The sequence below is a fragment of the Ambystoma mexicanum genome, chromosome 8 (genome assembly GCF_040938575.1).
Source record: "Ambystoma mexicanum isolate Mex_15411 chromosome 8, UKY_AmexF1_1, whole genome shotgun sequence".
Classification (NCBI taxonomy): Eukaryota; Metazoa; Chordata; class Amphibia; order Caudata; family Ambystomatidae; genus Ambystoma; species Ambystoma mexicanum.
This window is the reverse complement of record NC_090929.1, coordinates 513114594-513138337: the sequence shown is the minus strand read 5'-3', so window position 1 is coordinate 513138337 and position 23744 is coordinate 513114594. Positions and strand designations below refer to the sequence as shown.

The window sequence follows — 23744 nt, the reverse complement described above, 5'->3', positions numbered from 1 at the left end:
TTACATATAAGGGCTTTGGTACTTTGCAGCAGAGAGGCTGAGATGCTTTTCAGAAATGAAAAGCTAACATTTTTATTTTGCTCAATGCAATTGATTCCCACAATATGACTGGGAGATGCCACAACTTAAAGAACAGAAAACGCTATTTGGAGGAGGAAAAAGGATGTCATCAATCTTTCGAATGAAGTCCCCCACAATGTTACAGATTCTAAAAACATTCTTGACTTCAGAAGGAGACTCAAAACTCTTCTGTTTATGTAGTCACTACTATGGGAACACTGATTGTTTTGCACCACAGCGTTTAGATGGCCTGGCCGCAGGCGCATTGTAAATACCAATAGTAATAGCAGTGACATCAGGCTAGCGAATGGGAGTGGGAAAGAAGACACCACGTGAAGTTGGGGATTTGGGGCTTGGTTCGGGAGCAAGTTATGGGTAGAAAATGTTTGGCTTATCAGGGGAAGACCGCAGGAATCTCACGAGATTACAGCGGCAATGCCCCAAGATGTGCTTAGAACAAAATGTGTGTCCTCCGAAGTGATGAGTGATAGGGGTTAATGGGAGAGAGTTTAGGGAGGGAAGAAGCACTTGAATGAATGGATGGGACTGTCGGTGTGCTTTCCCGGGGGTCGGCAGGGCCATCCGCGGACCTCTGGGGTTGGGGAGGCCCCAACTCCTCCTGCAGTAACAAAAGAGTATGAGGCACACACAAGAGCAAGGCGTTACTGCTGTTTATTATACGAAACGACAGGGATAGGTTCTGGGATCACAGGTCATCCAGGAATCTCTCAGCAAGAGTGGGCACGCAGGCCCTTTTTCTGCCTGTGTGACGCCACACCGTGCGTCAGCTGGGAAACTTCCCCCAAAACCTAACACCACCTTGGGTTGGCTCCCCGAGTGATAGCGTTAGTATAGACACGTATAGAAAAGTTGATTATTGGTAGAGAAGACGTCAGGTAGTACGCTTGGGTTGTCCCTAAAATTGGTTACACTAAAATAGTTACATGGAGAGGGTTAGTGATTGGCTGGGTTGTGATGCCGTCAGTGGTTAGCCCCCCCCCGTGCCCTGATTGGTCCACCCGCAGCCGCCAAGCCTGGGACCATAGTTGTTTCCAGCTCGCGGTGGACTTGGTGTTAGAAACAATGTAATACTATGTGTCAGTGGTGGACAATGGACAGGTCTGCCATTTGCTGCCGGGGAGTTCCTTTCTCACCGCCGTCAGTGTCCAATTTGTTACTTCATTGTTGCAGCTTGTGTCCCAAATGTGGGACCCCAGAGTTTTCCTGGTCCTTGGGACTTGGCATCGCATCAGGTCGGCCTAGTCATGTGTAGTGAGGCCATGGCTGGAGCAGAATTATGAGTATTTGATTTCTATTTCGGCTCTGAGGAGCGTTTAGCAGTGGCAGGTGTAACCTTGGCTCAGGCAGTGCGGCGTGTAAATTGCGACTTCGTGGCCTTGGCTGTGAGGCCCTTGTCAGGTGTTCTGCACGATCAGCATCTTGCAGCTCCGTCTGAGCTGCTCCGGTCTGGGGACACTGGTTTGCGGCCTACCTTGGCCTAACCTATGGGTGGTGGTACATAGTCCATGTTATGGGGGTTGCAAGGGGCGGCAGAGACTCATATTGTTATGATTTATAATAATTAAGCACTTTAAATAATATATGTCTCTCAGTAATTGTAAATAACACCCACCTCTATGCTGATCGGTAGTCTTGCAAGAGAAGAAGGAGAGTATCACCTAGAAACCCCTCCTCCACCCAGCCAAAAGGCTAAGCAGAAGTAGAGTCTCCAGGGAAAACCCCAAAAGGGGAAGAACCCTGCGATGGGCTGCTGGGGTGCGTGGATTCCTGCAGGCAGCTGTTGTTGGTATACACGGGTGTCTTTGTAGTGTAGACTGGAATCCTCTCGTGAAGAATTCTAATAAAAACAGAGTAAGTGAAAGTGATAAGTACAAGTATAAGGTAACTCAGGATATGTTGAAAGTCAGAGGGAAAGATAAAGGGCTTATCCTGACAAGACTAATCACTTCTAGATCTGTATTGTCCTATCCGACGGTAGACGCTGGACAAGAGCCTAATGGAGCATAGGAGGAAAAATGATGTGACCTAAAGTACTTTGATAACGCCGAAATGAGAAAAGGACGTTATATAAGTAGAGGAATAAACCTACCAAAAGCAGTTGGCCAAAGAATAGATAGTGGGTAGCAGGTTATGAGTCTTGGACTCGAGGACAGAAGAGGATCTGTAAGGTTGGGTCCTAATATTTGAATAGAGAACAATCAGACAATAAACGTGTGCTGAAAAGACCGCGTGAGGAAACAAACTCTAACTAAGTATGTCTACACACCAATGGCGACTGGAAAGGTCTCAAATGGTAGAAAATAGCTTCCTTCAGTTTCCCAGAGTATTAGGAAGATCGAGGTATCTAGAATTCCCGAACAAGGTGAAAAGTAATAATTAAGGATGAGAAGTGGAAAGGGTCTTTGCTAGCGCTGAGCTGATAAATATTCAAGGTAGTAGAAGTTAGTGAACTTACGATGCGCAGCGCGACTCGGAATAGAGAAGCAACGCGCTGTTCCATAGTCTAGCCGGATATTCGTTTCCGGAAGTCGGGGGCGTGGCTACTCGCGCGACATGGGAGGCAAAAAACACTGGCGTGTTGCTCGCAGCTCTTGGCTCCTCCATGTTACGAGTACCCAATCCGGGCAAAACCGCGGGCATTGGCACATGGGAAAGTAAAACAACAGAACCCAGCTGGAGAGTTGTAACACATATACATTAGTCCATATACAGGGTTACATCTTCATAGTTTTTAATGGCGAGGAAGCTTCTGCAAGCATGTACACGAGCTCTTCTGGCGTCTTGCATTTTGCCTGGGCGGTAGTTGGCCTATGTGAAAAATAACAATGATGCATGAGTGAGTGTAAGCGGTTTTCTACGTCATAATGCTGAGTATGTTCTTCGTGTGGGTTGGTGTGGGTATGACCAATGTGCGTGGTGGCATGTGTTTTATTGTCCGCTGGCTATGTCATCATGGCATCTCTAACGATGGCGGTACCTATGGTTGCTGACTAATTGAGTTGGTCCATATGGTCGATGTCAGCTTCACCTTAGGTTCTGGCACGTGGTTTGATTGACAGGCAGATTCCCTGGCTGTGTGGGGCATGGCCACAGTGGATGTTGACGCCTGGGGCATCCGTGAGCGGGTCAAATTCCTCCAGTGGCGGGTGCTTGGGTCGTGATGTTCTAGGCCAGGGTCTGGATGAAAATCGGGGGAACTTTCGTTATTCCTACCAAGTGTCGGTATCTATCCACATGATCTTCAAGGGACCAATATATATATAAACACATCCACCACCGGGTTCGCAATATACCCATTTCCCAATGTAGATTTTCGGGTTCCTTGGATTTTCAACCTTAATTGATGGTGGGTACAAATCTGCTTCTACTATCTGCTGGCACAGTAGTTCACGTTCCTTGATGATAATGTCTGCGTTCCTATCGCCTTCAGCTGGCATGAGGACGTGCATGCGGATCATTTCCTCAGCTGTACGCTTAGATCTGGTCTTCCATACCTTCATCCCGTTATAGCAGCCGCTGTCATGAACCATCGAACTCGCCCCTTCTGGGCCTCCTGGTCCCTGACACGTAGGGCCTTACACTCCATAATACTACCAACATGGCGGCAAGCTCATAACGCTGCTCGCCAGTCTTCACGTTCTACGCAGCGTCCTCTATAAAGAAGCCACACCCCCGCAGCCCCGCGCGTCTCAACGCTGCTACTAGCTTTGATCGGACGTGTGCTCCGAACCTTCTCTAGTGCTACTTGCTATCCCCTGGCCCCTGGATTCCCTTCTCCCGATTTCTTCCCTCTTTCCTAACTTCCCGGAATCCCTGCGCCACTTCCGCGTGCCCCCAACTCCTTATTGAATACTCCTGGAGTTTCCGTGATCCTGGACATCGAAGCTGAACGTAATCTGGAAGCCGAGGACGGCCGAGCGGGCTTATTTAAGTCCCGAACCATACGAAAGAAGACTCCACCTACAGAGGAGATCAGGCAACATAGACAGGTGAGAAGGGGGGAAACCTGTGACAGATTGAGACGCCACCTGACCGAAGTCGATACAGACATGGAGGCGGACATCCAGGATCTTATGCGTGGCATGCAAGAACTATCGACCGAAGTACAGAACTTGAAAGCGGAGAACACCGCGCTGAAACAATTGGTACTTTCACGCGACTCTGCCTCAAAGGACAGCGTGCTATGGGGCGGCATTGTTGACAAATATGACGGCTGTGCAAAAACCCTCCGAGGATTCCTGGATTCTTGTTTGGTCCACTTTACCTTTAAACCTTATTATTTTTCCACCCCCAGGGCTAAAGTGGGCTTTATTATTTCTCACCTCTCCGGGAATGCCTTAGCCTGGGCCACACCATTAGTTAACACCGGAGATTCCCTTTTGGATGATTATGATGGATTCATTCAAGCACTAAAGACTATGTTTGACTGCCCAGACCAGGTCTTTAGTGCTCAAGAACGTTTACTCGATTTCCAGCAAGGCTCTCAGGACATGTTCACCTACGTAACTCGATTCAAGCAATTGGCTAAAGAAGCGGGTTGGCCTTCTGAAGCTTGCTTCACCCTCTTTCAAAGAGGGCTAAATGAAGATGTTAAGGATGAATTAGCCAGGGTAGCACGTCCTAGTTCTTACCAAGCACTTATGGATCTTGCTCTACAAATTGATTTCCGCATCCAGGAAAGAAAGGCAGAGAAAAGGAAGACCAATTCAACCATCCAAAAAAAATCCTCTTGTGAGCCCTTCAAAATCCGAAGATTCTCCTGTTCTTACAAATGAACCCAAACCCATGCAGCTAGGGGCCTTGGACCCATATCTCCCCAAGAAAGGCTGATAAGGATCCATACTGGCTTATGCATGTACTGTGCCTCGGACAAGCATTTAGTCAGAGAATGTCCCTTAGCCCCTCCACAGCGTTCGGGAAACACCAGCTCCCGATCCTAGATGGAGCTCAGTTTTGGGAGAGAAATGCAGGCTCTACATCTATACCATCCTTGAACTCTCCTGGACAAAACTCCCTGGTAGTCTTACAGGCTTTTCTATCGTCATCTAAGAAGGAATCCTACCCCATTCTGGCACTAATGGACTGCGGGGCCATGGGAATATTCATAGATCAGGAATGGGTCCTTAAACATCATATTCCTTACGAATACCGGAACATCCTGCAACCTGTAGAAGCAATTGATAGAAGACCTCTTTCTTCATGACCCATATCCCTTCAGACTAAGGAAATTGAGCTTGCTATAAACTATCACCGAGAAAGGATAAAGTTTGACATCATAAAATCTGCCCATTACCCAATGGTTTTGGGAATGCCCTGGCTACAAAAACACAACCCATACATCAATTGGACAGCTGGTTCCCTGTTCCTAGGTTCCGAATTTTGCATGTCCCATTGTCTGCTCCAGGATCCTTCACCGACAACATCAGAAGAACATTCAACAACTCAGCAAGATCGCCTTATGTTCTCCAACATCATCCAGGTTCCTAAAACCTACCAGGAATACGCTGATGTGTTCTCTTCTGCTATTGTCCAATCCCTACCACCCCATAGGCCTGAGGACTGTGCTATTGAAACCGAACCTTCAGCCGTGATTCCCTTTGGAAGTATGTTTATCCTGTCTGAACCAGAGAAAAAGGCCCTTCGTGAATACCTAGATACTAACCTAAAAAACAGCAGCATATGCCCATCCAAGTCTCCGGCTGGAGCTTCATTATTTTTGTTCCTGAAAAAGACACCAAGGAACTCAGAACTTGTCTTGATTATCGAGGTCTTAATCAGTGCACCCTTAAGGATCGTTATCCATTACCCTTGATCTCGGATATCCTGGAAGCCGTAAGAGGAGCCGTAATATTCACCAAATTGGATCTCAGGGGTGCTTATCACTTGATTCGTATTAGAGAAGGTGACGAATGGAAGACAGCCTTCAGAACACCCTTTGGTCATTACAAATACTTGGTCATGCCCTTTGGACTCTCTAATGCTCCTGCAATCTTCCAACGCTTCATGGACCGGGTGTTTTCAGATATGCTATTTCCTTTCATCATCGTCTACTTGGACGATATTTTGATATTCTCTAAGGATCCTCTCAAGCATGAAGAACATGTTAAATCAGTGTTACAATGGCTACGTGAACACAAGCTTCTATCAAAACCTGAGAAATGCCTTTTTCATGTTTCCACTGTTCACTATCTAGGATTTGTCCTTAGCCCAGATGGCATAGGCATGGATCAATCCAAGGTTAAAGCCATACTATCCTGGCCACCTCCGACCTCCGTAAAACAGATCCAATCTTTCCTGGGCTTGGCCAATTTCTATCAGAAGTTTATACCATCCTTCTCCGAGATTGTTCAACCGATCATCTCCTTGTTGAAGAAAGATACTCCCTATCATTGGACCCCAGCCCAGGAGAAGGCCTTCCAACGCCTGAAAACAGAATTTACACAAGCCCCCATCCTGGTTCAACCTGATATAAATCGACCATTCCTAGTGGAAACAGATGCCTCTAACTATGCCATCGGAGCAGTTCTGAAACAGGAACTAGATGACGGGCTGGAACATCCTATTGCCTATCTTTCACGGACATTGACCTCCAGTGAAACTCATTACTCAGTCTTAGAAAAGGAACTTCTAGCCATCCATCAAGCCTTCACCGAGTGGTGTCATTTACTTCTAGGAGCTAAACATCCTGTCCAGGTTCGGACGGACCATCGAAATCTCCAAGTGTTACAGGCCCTGGAATGCAGGAACAGCCGTCCGGCCCGTTTGGCATTCTTCTTTGCGCAACATCAGTTCCAAATTCACCATGTTCCGGGAACACGAAACGTAATTGCTGACACATTGTCTCGGCGCCCTGACTATGAAACTCCTGATGACCGAACATTTCCCAAGATGTTTCCCCACACAATAATTGTAGCCCAGACGACCAGCTTCCTAGATGAAGTCCGCAGTCAGATTCAATCCTCGGAACTCTGGAAAGATATCTCGGACAAGAACCAGTGGAAACTGAAGACCAAAGATGGATACTTGTTCAAAGACAATGCCTTGGTCATCCCAACACAAAAACTACAGCAAAGGATAATAAATCTCTGTCACGATACTCTTTACTCCGGGCATCGTGGTATTACCAATACCCTCCGATTAATACAAAGGCAATTCTGGTGGCCTGGAGTGAAAGCTGATGTACAAAGGTATATCCAGGCATGCTCTGTCTGTAATCAAAACAAACATGACAACAAGAGACCAGCGGGTCTATTGCAGCAACCTCCACTTCCAACAAGGCCTTGGGAATTCATAGCAACAGACTTCATTGTGGAATTACCACCTTCCAGGGGATACACAACCATCATGGGCACCATTGATTTTTTCACCCATGTGGCCCATTTTACACCTCTGTTTAACTGCCATCCTCGTCAGAACTTGCTGGAATTTTCCTGGAACACATATTCCGACTGCATGGAATTCCTTCCAAGATCATATCAGACAGAGAGCCCCAATACATTTCTCAGTTCTGGAAACATCTTTGCCAAATACTAGGAATCCAACGTGCTCTTTCCTCAGGATATCATCCCCAAACCAACGGAGCCACAGAGCGCGTAAACCAAACCTTGGAACAATACCTCTGTTGCTTCACTACCAAGGTCCAGGACGATTGGTCCCTCTTAATACCAGTGGCAGAATTTGCCTATAATAATTCGGACCACTCTGCTATTAAGACCAGTCCTTTTTTCTGTAGCCAAGGATTCCACCCTTCGGTTCTACCCTCCATCCTTCCTCATCCTACACCAGTTCCAACAGTCGATTCCTGGATTGAAATGCTCATTAATGTTCAAAGAGAAGCCAAAGAACAATTAGAAAAGGCCAGGACCCAGACCAAACTGTATGCAGACTCCAAACGGAGACCAAGCCCCTCCTACACAATAGGGGATAAGGTTTGGCTATCCTCAAAACTGCTAATACAGCATTTGCGACCAAATAAATTGGCTCCTTTATATTATGGGCAATTCCTTATAAAGGAAATCATCAACCCAGTGGCATAGCGACTCAAGCTTACAGACTCCTGGAAGAAAATCTACCCAGTACTTCACACGTCCTCAATCAAGCCATATTTTCAGACCTCTCGAACTAACCTTCGGCCCAAACCAGTACTCATCAATGACCAACTGGAGTATGAGGTCTCCAGGATTTGCGATTCTAGATATAGACGTGGCAAACTCCAGTACCTGGTGGAATGGAAAGGATATCCCCCCAGTGAACGCACTTGGGAACCTATCTCAAATCTAAATACCCCCAGGCTACTTAGAAGGTTCCATCTTATACACCCGGGCAAACCCGGTGGAACGAGTTTCCGGAGGAGGCATGCTGTCATGAACCATCGAACTCGCCCCTTCTGGGCCTCCTGGTCCCTGACATGTCGGGCCTTACACTCATAATACTACCAACATGGCGGCAAGCTCAGAACGCTGCTCGCCAGTCTTCACATTCTACGCAGCGTCCTCTATAAAGAAGCCACACCCCGCGGCCCTGCGCGTCTCAACGCTGCTACTAGCTGTGATCGGACATTTGCTCCGAACCTTCTCTAGTGCTACTTGCTATCCCCTGGCCCCTGGATTCCCTTCTCCCGACTTCTTCCCTCTTTCTTAACTTCCCGGAATCCCTGCACTGCTTCTGCGTGCCCCCAACTCCTTCTTGAATACTCCTGGAGTTTCCGTGATTCTGGACATCGAAGCTGAACGTAATCTGGAAGCCGAGGACGGCCGAGCGGGCTTATTTAAGTCCCGAACCATACGAAAGAAGACTCCACCTAAAGAGGACATCAGGCAACATAGACAGGTGAGAAGGGGGGAAACCTGTGACAGCCATTCCCAAAATCACACACCCTGTCACAACTTTGAGGCCATCTGAAAGCCATGATGGCATCCATGACCAGATGTAGGAAAACCAGCTACCGTCCTTCTTCACTCCCTTTGCTTCGTCTTCCATCTTGGCATGCATCTGAGCCAGCTGCGATACAGCTTCTGATAATGTACATTTGTCTATGTCGTTTGCAGGAATAAATGTGCAGCATGAACTTCCAATCTTAGCGCAAACTCCTCCTTCCATGGCTGTCAAGAGGTCCAGCACATATCTGTTCTGTAGGGCCACCATCCTTCTCGCTCTTAAGTCTTCCTTTATCGCGTTGAATCAGTTCACTGTGGAGTTGATCGTCATCATCAACTCCCATCTGGTGATTTGTAACCATTTTGCATTTGCGTATGCTTGCACTCCTGGATGTATGATGGAGGAGAAGAACATCGCTGCTATGCTGAATAGTCTGTGCACTGGTGGGATGTCACTCAGCTGTTTCAGACTTTCCCCACAGATAGTTCCCTGTCAGAGGTTCTCCTTGTCTCTTTACCCTAGATAAGTGTGTAGTGTCGTTCTGTTGCTTGCTTTCTACCCTCTTCAGTGATCTTTTCTTCCTTTTATTTCCTTCGTCCATTTTAGGGAAGCTCTCCATGTTGACGTGCTTCTGTGGTACTACCAGTGCGTTGATGTGTACCATAGTGCACACTCCATTCCACAACGGTGGCAAGCTGTTGTATGCCTTTGCTCCACAAGCCCAATAGTGGTCCATCAATACTGCTGCTCCTGCACCCCCCTCAGGAAGCTTGATCGTTCTCTTGCATCCTTCATTTGTTCCAACGTCAATTTCTCCATCATGCTGGTAACACAGCGTTGGAGCTGTGAGCGGAATTATTGTTATGGGTTCCTCCTCTTTATCTAACCATGTCACCAGTGCTGCACTCTTTGTCCATTCCTTAAGCATTTGTCATTTTCTTCCTGTACTGTCATCACAGGTGACTTTGCCAGTGACAGCATTTTGCTTCCCACAACTCCGTCCACCCATCCACCTTTAGTGTACACCTTGCCATATATTAATATTAGTGGCCTTTCCCAGCAACTTCTTTTGCATACCACTCGCATGGTAGGTAATTCAATCTAATTTCTTCTGTCTCTCCTTTGTTGGGTCCCTCTGTTATGTACTTGAGCCCTTTCGCCTGCTGCCATGATTCGTCATACATTGGTAGTGTTTTGATGAAGTTATCTACATATGGGTACGTCGATCTTGATTTCCATCGTAACGTTGCCCTTTTCCCTTGAAATCTTCCTTGTGTTTGGAACAATGCTAGATATAACAGACATTCTGTAGTTGTTGCAGGTACTTCAGTTGCCACGAATGTTCTCGAGGCACTCATGATGTATGGAATCAATTAGCACACATAGCAGTTGTCCTTTGTCGTGTCCTTACCAATTTTGAACATATGTTTATACCACATGTTGTTAGAAATGTGTGCAGATTCTGTAAGATATGTGTCCACCCCATGTACATCAATGGGAACACTATTTGTATCCCTCTTTGGGTTTGGCCCCGTGCTAGTTGTACCACCTGACACAGTGCTCCTTGCAGGCATGGCGGGGGAGATATTAGTAGTGGGAGTTGCAGCCACATAGAAAGCATAGTATGCCTGCCAGACAGTGGCAGTAATCAGACCAGTGGTGAAAAATATCCCCAACATTTTAATTACAGTTGCTAATACCACCGACATTCTCAGTCTTACCTGTGCTGCGGTCCTGCAGCTATGTTACTTTAGATGATATAGGTGCCTGCCTGAAAATCTCTCAAGATATGCGTTATTGTTGTTAGTATGTTTATTCAAGCCCTGTGTATTAGACAGTCGTTCAATGCCCAGGCGAAAAGCTCTTTGCACGCTTTCCTTACCGTCCTATCTCTTATGACGGGTAGTACTTTGTGGAGATGTGGAAATGATTGAGATATTATCATAAGGAATGTGTTATAATATACACATACTCTTCCTCTTTTAAATATTTTGGCCTTTTGAAAAATTGGTGTGACAGTGCTTCTGGGGTGTTACCATCTGCGAGAAGAATTTACCCCTGGGCAGTGACGTATGTTTCAGTTCTGTATGTACTTTGTCTTTTTATTGCAAATACAATAACAATGTGCAATACCTGCGTGTGCAAGACAAAAAGAGAAGAGAGCATGCACGTGTTTACACAGTGTGGTGTATGTTGCATATAATTTTGATGACGTTCTTTATTAACTGGCGGCTAGGGAGTGTTAATTCATGCTAAGTTTGTTTATTTTGCTGGGACCTTGTGATCATGGGGTGGCCTATGGGGCGCTGACTGTTGGTGTCTTTTGGGGTGTTTTGATCTTGTGCTGTGGTTTTGTCGTCGTCAGTTGGTGTTGCTGAAGCGGTGGCCCTTTCGCTGAGGTGAGGGTGGGTCTGTGCTTTGTAGGGCTTGATGTCGTGGATGTGAGTTCACACGTCCTTGCCCCTGAGCTTCACTGATCTGGGGGCTATTTTGTTCACCACGTGTGGACCTGTAAATCTAGGATTATTCCAGGTCCTGCGGAAATTCCTCTGGAGAACCTGGTCTCCCTCTTTCACTGTCCACTGTGCAGTCTGTTCCTGCTCCTCATTGGTTGCTTCTCCTTGCTGATGGTTCTTCGACCCACCCTGTGTCCGTTCGATCTGTTGAGAGATAAAAGCAGCACTAGTAACCAAGGAAGAGATATATTCGTGCATTTCATCACCAAAAACAGTACTGGTTGCTTGGCAGTCAGTTGTGGGCCTTGATGGTGGTGTAAGTGGGAAGTGCATTTGATGTCCGGTCACCACCTCGTGGGGTGTGAGGTGGTGGTCCGACCCTGGTCTGTTCCTCAATTCAAACAAAGCCAAAGGAAGGCAGTACAGCCAACTCTTCTTGGTTGTTTGCTGGATTTTTGCTATCTCTTCTTTTAGGAGGCCATTGAGGTGTTCGCAGACGCCATTTGCATGGGGTTGTACGCAAAATGTTTTATTCCCAAGAGTGTAGTTACATGTTGGAACAGTTGATTGGCGAAGTGGGGGCCATTATCTGACCGCAGCACTTCACATACTCCCCACCTCGGGAACACTTCCCGTACCAAAAACTTGGCTGCTCTGAATGCATCAGCATGGGAGCATGGACCAGCCTCGATCCACCTTGAGAATCGGCACACCACTACAATCAATTATCTATAGCCTTGACATACATTGATCATGTCAACGTAGTCAATATGAAGGTGTAGAAAGGGTCCTTCAGGCCGGGGTATAGTACCTTTGATCACCTGCAGCGTGTAACTGGCTGTAAATTGCTGGCATGTGAGGCAGTTGCTAATGAAATTTGCAACATGTGAGTTTAGCTGGGGGCAAAACCATGATTACTTTATTCGTGCTGCAATTATCTCTTTCCCTGTGTGTGTGGGATGGTGTAATAGGGTCAGAGCTATTTTCAATAGGGCCAGGAGTATCACAACTTTTCCTATATTATTCTGTCGCCATAATGCATCTGTGGGGGACATGGTACATCCTCTTTTTACCCACAGTTCCTTCTCTGCCATTGGTGCTGCTGCCTGCAATTCCATGATCTGTGTATCTGGAATGTGTGTGTACCCATCCTTCATCAACATTTGTCTTACCCCCTTTTCTTTTTGTTTTTCTGGGAGAGTCCATGTCTCACCAAAGTATGCAGCATATTTGGCATGAGCATCAGCTGTTTCGTTACCTCTTGATATTGGGTCATCACCATTGGAGTGTGCCTGACACTTCACAAGTGCTACCTCTTCCGGGTAATTAATTACTACAATTAGCTTGGACACTAGGAGAGCATGTTGCACTGGAGTACTATCAGCTCTCCTAAATCCTCTTCTTTCCCATTTTATTAATCCTGAGTGTACTGTTAAAATAACATATGCACTGACGGAATACATTGTTACTCTTTTGTCGTTTCCTTCTTCTAGGGCCAGGATAAGGGCTACTAGTTCTGCTGCTTGCGCTGAGTAGTGCTGGGGTCATTTGATGCATCTTACTGGAAACTAAGTCCAGTCCTCTCTTAGCCGCACCACTGCTGATCCAGTTCTTCTTATTACATCACCTTGGTCAATAGTCAATGACCCATCAATGTACATAATCTCCCCCCTAGAACATTTTCTTCTTCTTTTCTAGTGCCTGAGTAATTTTCAATTGCTTCTGTGCAGTCATGTGAGTACTCTCCACTTTCTACTTCCTCTGCTATAAATCGTGCTGAATTGACATTACTGCATCTCACTATTTTCAAGCCTGGTCTGGACAATATTATTTCGTACCCTGTTGCTCTTTGGGTGGTCAGTGTTGACTTAGGTTTTGTCAATATTGCAAAGAGGGCATGTTCCACATATAGTATGGTGCGGCATCCCATGGTTATTGAGGATGCCTTTTCCACTGCAAATGCTGCAGCGGCTAGGCTCTGTTCGCACGGGTAATGTCCCATCATCACCAGATCCAAACGGCCACTGTAAAATGCCACTGGCTTATGTCCCATGCTTGTCTTTTGAGTTAGCACTGCTTTCATTACTGCAGTATCACAATGTGAGAAGATGTAGAATTATTTTTCATAATTGGGGGTGGCTAGTACTGGTGCAGTTGAAATGGCGTATTTTAGTTCATTGAATGCCTTAGTCATTTCTGTTGTCCACCCAGCTTCCCCGCACCCCTCTGTGCCTCTCTAAGTGCCTTGAGCAGTGGTCCTATGTATGAGCTGTAATTAAAAACACATGCTCCGCAGTAATTGCACAGGCCAAGGAATTGGTGCAGTTCCCTTACTGTCTGCGGCTGTGGTGTATTTTTTATTGCTTGTGACTTTTGTGGTGCAATGTTCCTTCCTTTCTGTGAAATGATCTGCCCGATGTAAAGTACTCGTTCTTGGCAATATTGCAGCTTCTCCTGGTCAACTTTGTATCCTTTCTCAGCTAATACTGTGAGCATTTTTACTGAATCTCTCCTGCATTTTTCCTCAGTGGTGCTGCAGATGATGATATCATCTACATACTGCAGCACCGTGCTTTCCATCTCTATGTTTCCTAGATCCATTTGTATCACTCTGTTAAAGATGGACGGTGACTCACAGTACCCTTGGGGTAGTCTGGTGTGCTTCCACTTTGTGTTGCGGTATGTAAAACTTGTTAGATCTAGAAAGCGTTTTTGAGGTCGATCACAGTGAACCATGATACCTCCGCTAGTATCCCGCACAGGATTGTGGCTGGGATAGCTGCTATAGGGTGCTCTGCTTCCACAATGTTGTTGAGAGGCCTCAAATCCTGTATGAAACACCATGACCCTCCCTTGGCCTTGCGCACAGCCTGCACTGCCGTGTTGCATGGTGACTCTGATGGTACTAATATTCCTCTATCCACTAGGGCAGATATTGTCTCGTATATCCCCTCATCTGCTTCCTTGGATAGTGGGTACTGCTTCACCCTGGGCAGCATTGCACTTCTCTTTAGCTTTATTTGTACTCCTCCAATACTTTTTATGCAACCCACGTCATAGGGACTAGTAGTCCATAAAGAGGCGGGTACTGCTGCTAAGTCTTCCTCACAGAATGGTACTTGGGTAGGGGAAGGCGCTTCAAGTGCCATCGCCATCTTTTGAGCTACGTCCTTGTATGTCACTTTCAGCCAAATGTATACGCTCATCTTAAACACCATCTTCCCATCTCTTCCCCTGTCTGAAAACAGTTCCTCATCTAACACCTGTGTTAGTCTGCATCCTTCTGCCAATGCTATCACTGCTCTCCATGCCTTCCCTTCCCTGCCCTGGGCGTGGACTGCAATATAGTCTTGTGTTGTCACAGTGCTTTCAATGTCCATTGATATTATGGCCCCTTCCTCCTCACTAGTGGGTGTCTCTGGTCTAAAAAGATATGCAGCTGGCCTCCTCCACACCTTGCCCTCAATTCCTGGCAGCCATGCTATTGCCATATCTGTGCCATATTTGAAAATGTCCCCGTCCACTAGTTCTGCCCTTGCCACCTTCTTGCCACAGTAAGCCTGGAGTATGTGTCGTGCTGTGAGCATGTTTATGCCTGGTGTGGAGCATACTATTCCTTTGTCAGTGAAGGATATAGTCATGTTCAGCCGACTCAAGTATAGCTGACTCAAAAGTATATTTACCGGTGATTGTTTTGAATATAATAATGGTAGGGACAAGCCGTGATCTCCAACAGATAAGGAAATCTTATCAGTAAAAGGAACCAGCCCTCAAGCCCCAAAGAATCCTTGAGTGTGCATGGCTTCGCCTGACAAATTGAACTTCCCCTCCCTAACACAGGACCTAGTGGCCCCAGTGTCAACTAAGAAGGAAAATGTTTTGTTACCTATCGCCACCTTTATGCATGGTTTCTCCGCAGGGTTAGGTGTTACCGACAGGATGGGACACAATAAGGACGTCTGTGGGCTGTCCAATTGGGGGTATATTGATTGTCCGTTCCTCGTGAATGGGTTGTGACCCAATATTGTCACCCTCCCCAATTGTGTTTGTTGCATTGGCACGTCTTACTGGTGATTGCTTACTGTCCTGTAATTGTGTGAGCTGTTGCACCGTCTGGACGTGTTGTTGTTGTGCCGTTGTCATTTGCTGTTGTGCTTGCTGCTGTGCTGGTTGATGTTGCACTTGTGGTGTAGGGGGTGTAATGTATGCATGTTGTTGCTGCTTTGGTGGCATTTGTTGTTGTCGTGTTTGTGTCTCTGTCACCTGTTGTTGCGGTGGTTGTTGCTAGTACTGTTGTCCCCCATTGAAATCCTGTTGCCCTTGCTCTCCCCATCCTGGTTGTGCCTGTCTTGTCCTGCATGTGCGTGATACGTGTCCTACTAGCCCGCATGTCCAGCATGTTGGTGGCTCTCGGGCTTGCCATGGATACCCTCTGGTGCTGTCTAAGTATCCCTGATGTCCATATTGGTTGTATCCTCGGAACCCTCCCCCTTGCTGTGATGCTAATGGTCCAAATCCACACCCTCTTGCTACTCCGCCCCTTCCCCTGTAGTTATTTGTATAGCCATTTCCCATTTGAGTGTATCCACCCCCCATCGGAGGAGCATATGAGTGTTGTGCTGTATATGGGGGTGGTGGTGGCATTTGCTGTGTTGTTATCTGCGCTTGCTGTTGTTGTGCTACTGGTTAATGTGGCTGTTGTGTAGTGTCCGGTGCTTGTATCACTTGTGCAGGGCCTGTTATTAGCACCCCTTCCATGGCATATTTAGACAATTTCTTTTGGACCAGCTTTGCCGCCTCTGCCTTTCTATCCTCTTCTTTTTGTTTCATCTTTTCCTGCTATAACCTGCAATGGTGAACTATTGTTAGCTGTATTTCTGGCCATGCCTTTGCTTCCATTCCTATTAGTTTCTTTAACTGTCTTTGTACTGGCACGGGAGGCCCTGTATCAGTATGTGGTAAAAAAATCCCTAGCGTTTTGTCCCACGGTTCCCGTGTTTCCAAGCATCACTTCTCCTGAATTTCCTGGATGTAGTTAACAGGATCTTCATTTTCACGCATTTTGCATGATGTTATTGCTCCTATGTCTGAAGTGCCTTGGTATTGTATTCTCAGTGCCTGCCATAATGCATGTCTGCAATTTGCAAATGGCGCTCCATCATGTGATGTCGTTAATGGTCACCCCTAGGAATCCCGCCCTCTTCCAAATGTCATCTGCTGCGTCACCCAATATGGAAATTAACAACCCCTTTACATCGCCCACTGCTAGCTTTAGTCCAGCAGTTTGTTTCTCCATTTCATACATCCATTTCCCGGCCCCTTCGCTCAATGACAGTAACCTTCATTTAATGTTTTTCTTATCTGCGTGCTTCCATGGAACATATTGCGGCCTTGCTCCCCTTCTCTCTAGTAATGGCATTTATGTGTATTTTCTCACCTTCCCATGCGTGCGCCTGTGGGGTATTATATGTGTGTATTCGCTATCCTTTTCCATATCAGAAAATTCTTCAATAAAATCAGTAAGGTGCTGTGTAGGTTTATTCTCTCCTCTGGCCATATATCCCCTTCGCTTGTCTATCTGGTCCTTTTTATGTGGTGTTGCTGGCTCCTCCATTCTGCATCCTGGGAGGTAGATAAGCCTATTAACATATGGTGTGTGTTGTGCTGGTGGTGGTAGTGGTCTTTGTACCCTCTCTATTTGTTGTTTCTCATTCACCCTTCCTACCTCTCCCTCTTCCTGTGTCTTGCACTCCCATGACGACCCACAGCCTGTGCATGTTATGTATAGTTTGCTTAGCCCTTCTCCGCTTCCATCACTTCGTCCTTCAGAAGATCCTTCTTCTTCCTCACTGCAAAACCCGTCCGAGAATGCCAACCTTGTAGTTATGTTTATCCCCCCTACTGTTACTGTTTCTAAATCTATGTCCGTGTACTCACCTGTCCTTTTCGTGCCTCCCTGTGCTTGTGCCATCGTCACTTCCTCCTTGTTACTCGCAGGTGTCTCATCCCCCTGTGCCTTGCTTGATCCTCTTGGTCCTGTATTTCTTTGTTTATTCCCTTCATCCTTTATTTCCGTTCTTACCCTGCAAAGCTTGTTCATTATCGCGTCACTTACCTGTTTTAGTGCCCTGGCATCTATATCCTTGTCACTCCAGACCCCGACCTCCTTCTCCAGCAAGCTCTCTAGTATTCTCCCTTCCTTGTACTTACCTGCGCTTTCTGCTATAATCTTCCTTTTCGGTAGCGTCATCTCCCTGTTGTTTTCTTCTCGTTCTTCTTCTTTCCTCCTTAGTTCCTGTGGCTTCATGCATGCTACCCTTTTGGCAATCCCCCGCAGGCGGTCTTCCTCCCTCTTTTTCTTCTCTATCTCTTGTTGGTTTAATCCCGCTCTATCACCCTTACCTCCCGTCTTCCTTTCCTGTTTCTCCCGTTCCTCCTGCTCTATTTGCCTAATCAATACACTCTGTGTCTCCCTCAGTTCTGCTAGTTTTCCCTCTAACACCGCCTCTTCTGCCCTCATCATCCTCCCGTCTTCCGTACCTCACATCTTCTTTGCGCATTTCCCTCCTTCTCCTTTCCTATCCTATCCTTCTGATTCTTCCTCACTTTCCTCTGCGCTGGGAGGAGCTGGGGGTGTGCTACACCCGCCCTCCTCCTTCAATTTTTCCTCCGTTACTCCCTGCATAGTGAACATCCCGGGTACCCCTGGTTCTCACCCTTGAAACATTTTCCAGAGGTCGAAAACTTCTAAGTGGTTTGTTAGCTTTTTTCCTTTATATGTGTTATGTAGATAAGCTAGCAGTGAGTGTTGGGTATACATATCAGAACTGCCGTTGGGCGGCCATGGGATTCTTATTTTATTGTCTGTCCCTTGTGTCCATTCAATACTGTATTTTACTATTTTATCTCTATGCAGTATTAGAATAGCGCAGATGTGTTGGAGTGGTGTGGTTAGTGTGCTGGCCCTATACCCATCCCCTATCCCACGGTACAGCAACATCTTTTTAACCCTTTACTTTCTCAGTACCACCGTTACCTGGCCCCGTAAATTGGGGTCTTCCGACCTTCCTCTGCAAGGAAACAATTTTTATTACGGTGCTGTTGTGTTGAGCGCCCGCCCTCATCTTCTACGACAGTGTCACCTTCATTATGCTTCTTCTTCAGGAGCTTGGGCCCCCTTTACCCTGTGGCATGCGAAGCCCCTTGCGGCTCCGTGTGCTGCGCGTAGTGCTTCTGAGCCACCCCGCCTTCCTTGCGCCACTGCTACTCTGTGCACCTTCAATCTTTACTTCAACTCCTCCCCCTTCTCCTCTTTCTCCACCACCAGCAGTTTCTTATTTCTCCCCTTCCCTCTCCTGCTTTTTCCCCAACACCTCCCAGGGATACGCCTCTTTATTGGGATGTGCCCGCGTTCTCCCTGCGCGGCTGCCTTTCCTCTTCACCCCTCCTTTACTGCGTGCCTTTGCCCCGATCACAAGTCAGAAAAGACCGCGGAATCCTATGCAAACTCTATGGGTGATGTCACCAATTACTACAAATGAACACAGGTACGTGTAAGTACAACAAAGAAATGTGATGCGCTCTATTTTACAATGTTATTCCCCACAATCCCCACAGCTGTCTTCCCACTGCACCTGGAGTGGAGTATTCATGAATCCCTTTGTCATTATAATTGGGCTGCGCACGCTGCGTCGCCTCGCGTGTGATACGCTCCATCACTGGGGGAATTTAACCAGCCAACTATCTTCTGCACCGAGAAACAATCAAGCTAGCTCTGGCAGGGATATGTCATCTATTTTCCGAGCTATAACACTCAACCAATAGGAATCCTCATCTACTTCGTTGATCAAAAATGCCAAAACGTAGGAATGCCACACCCCCCTTACACAGGTGTCCACGATCAAGACCAATCGGCGCGATGCACCAGTCGCATGTGGCTGCCTTGAGCCCCACCCAGCTCACTCTGCAATACTATACGGGCGGCCCTTGTGCCGGTCCCCGCAATATCTTACACATCAACCACCGCTCAAATGGCAAAAGCTTTTCTTAACACACTGCAAAAACCACCCACCACCCTCGTTAGAGCACCTCCCGCCACCCACACAACTTTACATTGCTGGTTGGGTGTGCCATACTCACATCGGCTTTTGTCTGCCGGCGCCGCTCAGCTGCGGGCACCCCTCCCAATCAACTCGCCACCTCCCCTCGTCTGGACCACGTCTGGACACTCGCCAACCGTGGGTGGGATACTTCTCAATTTGGCTCCCGATGGCCAATCTCCGGATTGCGCGGTCCGGTTGTCTCGCAGTTCTGCGATGGTCCTATAGTCCTCCAAGGGGGCAACGGCAGAGGGGGCCGCATTGCCGGGCCACCTTGGTGCAGGCGGCCTCGCTGTGATCTCTCTCTCAATCTCAGATCTCAGCAGTGCCTCCAACTTGTCGGGGTGCTTTCCCGGGGGTCGTCAGGGACATCTGCGGACATCCGGGGTTGGGGAGGCCCCAACTCCTCCGGCAGTAACAAAAGAGTATGAGGCACACACAAGAGCAAGGCGTTACTGCTGTTTATTATATGAAACAGCAGGGATAGGTTCTGGGATCACAGGTCATCCGGGAATCTCTCAGCAAGAGTGGGCTCACAGGCACTTTTTCTGCCTGCGTGACGCCACACCATGCGTCACCTGGGAAACTTCCCCCAAAACCTAACGCCACCTCGGGTTGGCTCCCCGAGTGATAGGGTCAGTATAGACACATATAGGAAGGTTGATTATTGGTAGAGAAGAGGTCAGGTGGTACGCTTGGGTCGTCCATAAAATTGGTTGCACTAAAATAGTTACATAGAGAGGGTTAGTAATTGGCTGGGTTGTGATGCCGTCAGTGGTTAGCCCCCCGTGCCCTGATAGGTCCACCCGCGAGCCCCCAAGCCTGAGACCATCGTTGTTCCCAGCTCGCTGTGTACCTGGTGTTAGAAACAATGTATGGCTATGTGTCAGTGGTGGACAAGGGACAGATCTGCCATTGCCTGCAGGGGTGCTCCTTTCTCACCGCCGTCAGTGTCCAATTTGTCACTTCATTGTTGCAGCTTGTGTCCCAAACGTGGGACCCCAGAGTTTTCCTGGTCCTTGGGACTTGGCATCGCATCAGGTCGGCCTAGTCACGTGTAGTGAGACCGTGGCTGGAGCAAAATTATGAGTATTTGATTTGTATTTCGGCTCTGAGGAGCGTTTAGCAGTGGCAGGGGTCACCTTGGCTCAGGGTGCGCGGCGTTTAAGTTGCGACTTTGTGGCCTTGGCTGTGAGGCCCTTGTCAGGGTTTGTTCTTCACGATCAGCATCTTGCAGCTCCATCTGAGCTTCTCCGGTCTGGGGACTCTGGTTTGCGGCCTACCTTGGCCTAGCTTATGGGTGGCGGTACATAGTCCATGTTATGTGGGTCGCGAGGGGCGGCAGAGACTCATATACATTAGTCCATATACAGGGTTACATCTTCATGGTTTTTAGTGGCGAGGAAGCGTCTGCATGCATGTACATGAGCTCTTCTTGGCATCTTGCGTTTCTGCTGGGCGGTAGTTGGTCCATATGGTCGATGTCGGCTTCACCTGAGGTTCCGGCATGTGGTTTGATTGAGGGGCAGCTTCCCTGGCTGTTTGGGGCATGGCCACAGTGGATGTTGACGCCTGGGACATCCGTGAGCGGGTCGAATTCGTCCCGTGGTGGGTGCTTGGGTCGTGACGTTCTAGGCCAGGGTCTGGATGAAAATCGGGGGAAGGGGACGTCCCATTTTCCTTCTTCAGGACCTCGAAAAAAGAAGTGGGACACATGTTGAGTGCTTGTGAGAACGTGGAAATCTTTTTAATTCTGAGCAATTTTTCACATTATTTCAGGTATCGGCAAACCTGTACTCTACCACAGGAATTTCCGTTAGTAGAAATGATTACTGTGAAATTATTGTGGAAATAAGGAGTAGGGAAAAAAAGGTTTAACATCTGCAGTGCCTACATCTACTGGTCAGGGGGCAATGGGTGTTTGGTTACAAATTATGGAAAGTGGATATAGCCGAAGGCCAGGGTTATTTTCCTTGTAGTGTTTTAAGATATACAGTGGGTGAAGACCATTCTCACTGGCCGGCGCCCAAGGCCCTGGATAGTGGGCCTAAACGACATTTAGAGTGGCCATGGCCGAAGGCCGTGCCTACCTAGTGGGTCCAAAAGAAACGTAATGGGGTAACATGTTCACTGGGCACGCCCAAAGGCCCTGGCTATTGGGCCTGAAAGACATGTATAGTGGCCAAAGCCACCGAGTGGGTCCAAAAGAAATATATTGGGGGAACGTTTGGTTGTGTCCACTGGCCTTGGTTACATTGTAATGAACTACAGATACCATTGGTTATTTGTAGTTATTATAACCGTGGTTATTGGGTAAAACAGTGGGAAACAAAATGCTTCCCTAACCTCACCAAGTTCCCCCCTCATGTGTGCCTGCTACCCCCACTATCCTGATGGCCTCCTCACCTCCTCTGCCCTCTCCCATTGCCCCCACATCACTCTCATCATTTCTGTGACGCCGTTTCAGTTACATGTTGGGCAGCCGCGGTTATGCCTCAAGGTATGTGAAAGATATTTGAGCCTTGTATTGCCAACTTGGTCCCTGCCCCCATCCAACTGCCACATTTTACTTGGTGTCCTCTTGCCTATCCCACCCACACCTCTAGCCTGATGGCATATGCATGTTTTTGACCTGCAAATTACTTTTTTCTGTATTTTCATTTTTCCGACACCCTTGCCTATAACCTGGGGTACAACCGCGGCCACCGCTCGCATTTTTAAACACAATCAACCATAACTACTCAATGTATCTGGGCAGATTTAGCTATCTATTTTTGATAAGGGTGCACCCCTTTCTCTCAATATATTTAAAAAGAATCCTGGATGGAATAACCCCAAACTACAAAAGGATTGCGAGTCAATGCTTCGTGCCCATGTTGTTTCAAACATGGTCCAAATCTGTCCAGTGGTTGAAGCTGTGCGGTCGAGCAAAAATGTACCTTTTTATCTATAGAAGAATTAATGGGGGCTAGGCCGAAAGTGTTTTTTTTTTCTTTATCACTTTTTTTATTTTTTAAAGAATATTTCCCAAATGATCCCGTGTGGAGGGGGTCGAATGGGGGGATTGGAGGGTGGGGGTAGATATACAAATCCATCACACGAGTTAAAAGTTATTAGCAATTCATTTTTTGGATTGCCTATGTATCTCTGACTCACCTTAACTATAGGGCGGCGACTGCCGCACTACAACAAATATTTATATAGTAAGGGAGTAAAGAGTTGGCCGGTGGGAAAGGTTATGGGGGGGAGCACCATAACAAAAAAAGGAAAAGTCGAAAAGATATTGATCAAATTGAGTCGACCAAATTGTAGACTTTGGTAAACAGTCTTTGTGCAATGTAGAATTGTGCAAACCTCAGGTACTCTGACGCATTGGCAGACGTGTCTCTGCAAGATTGATGACCCTTTAACCTCCCACTCATCTTCTTGTTTCTTTCAGGTGAATATGTGATTATGGTTCATGAAGTCACGAAGCCACCTTTTCTGGGGCAAACTCTCCCCCCTGCGTTCAAACTGCTCCATGTACTACTAGATACTGTGAAAAGCAAGAGCCTTGGAGAGACTGTGAAGGTGCCCAGCATGTGAAGGGAAGACGCGCCCTCCAAATCTGCATGACTGTGCTTAACTGGACCCTCGCAGCCTTACAAATAAAATGCCTGTCTATTTGTTCACACTAAGGTCACTTTGACAAGGAGGAAAAGAAAGATCTTAATTATGCTTTCAGAGGGACTTAATGATGCTGTTAAGTAGATGTGTATTTAGAAGTTTAAATAAACAAGTTACTATGTTATTTTTAAAACATGTTTTCATACTAATTGGTTGAATGCCGCATTGCTCGGTGGGGTGCTTTCGTTTGTAACTTTAGGCGCTTGTAGAGTCGCGTGCCAGATGATCTGACTACCTTTGCACCATCGCCGCCTTCCAAGGCGTGTCTAGCGTTACATCCGTCCACTCCAGCGTAAAATGAAAACGTGCCACGTGGTTTGCGTAGAACGCCCAGATTAGAGAGAGCACGCGCGGAAGGTAATCGCAAGCAATGCAAAGAATCCGACAGCAGGGCCGGATGCTGATCTCATGCACTGAGTATGCGACATCTTGCTGCCTTCTGCGCCTGTGGCTTGAATAAATGGACCATGAAAATGTAATCTATTTCGTCTGCAGAGCTGCTTCTCCTTACAGTGAGGCACAGCTTTTGATGTATGTATTGTGTTTTGTGTAATGCTGCTATACA

The 23744-nt window shown here is 47.2% G+C and overlaps 1 protein-coding gene across 2 annotated transcripts in view; it reads left to right on the top strand.

Annotated features, from left to right (window-relative positions):
- MORN1 (MORN repeat containing 1) overlaps positions 1-23312 on the top strand; it is a 2351913-nt gene extending 2328601 nt beyond the window's left edge. The window contains exon 14 of one of the 2 annotated variants that reach the window (XM_069610184.1): positions 22953-23312. In XM_069610184.1, coding sequence (XP_069466285.1) covers positions 22953-23098 — 146 coding nt within the window. In that variant the 3' untranslated portion in view covers positions 23099-23312. The remainder of the gene's footprint in view (positions 1-22952) is intronic. The other variant, XM_069610185.1, reaches the window with a different exon arrangement.
- The last annotated feature ends 432 nt before the right edge of the window (positions 23313-23744 follow it).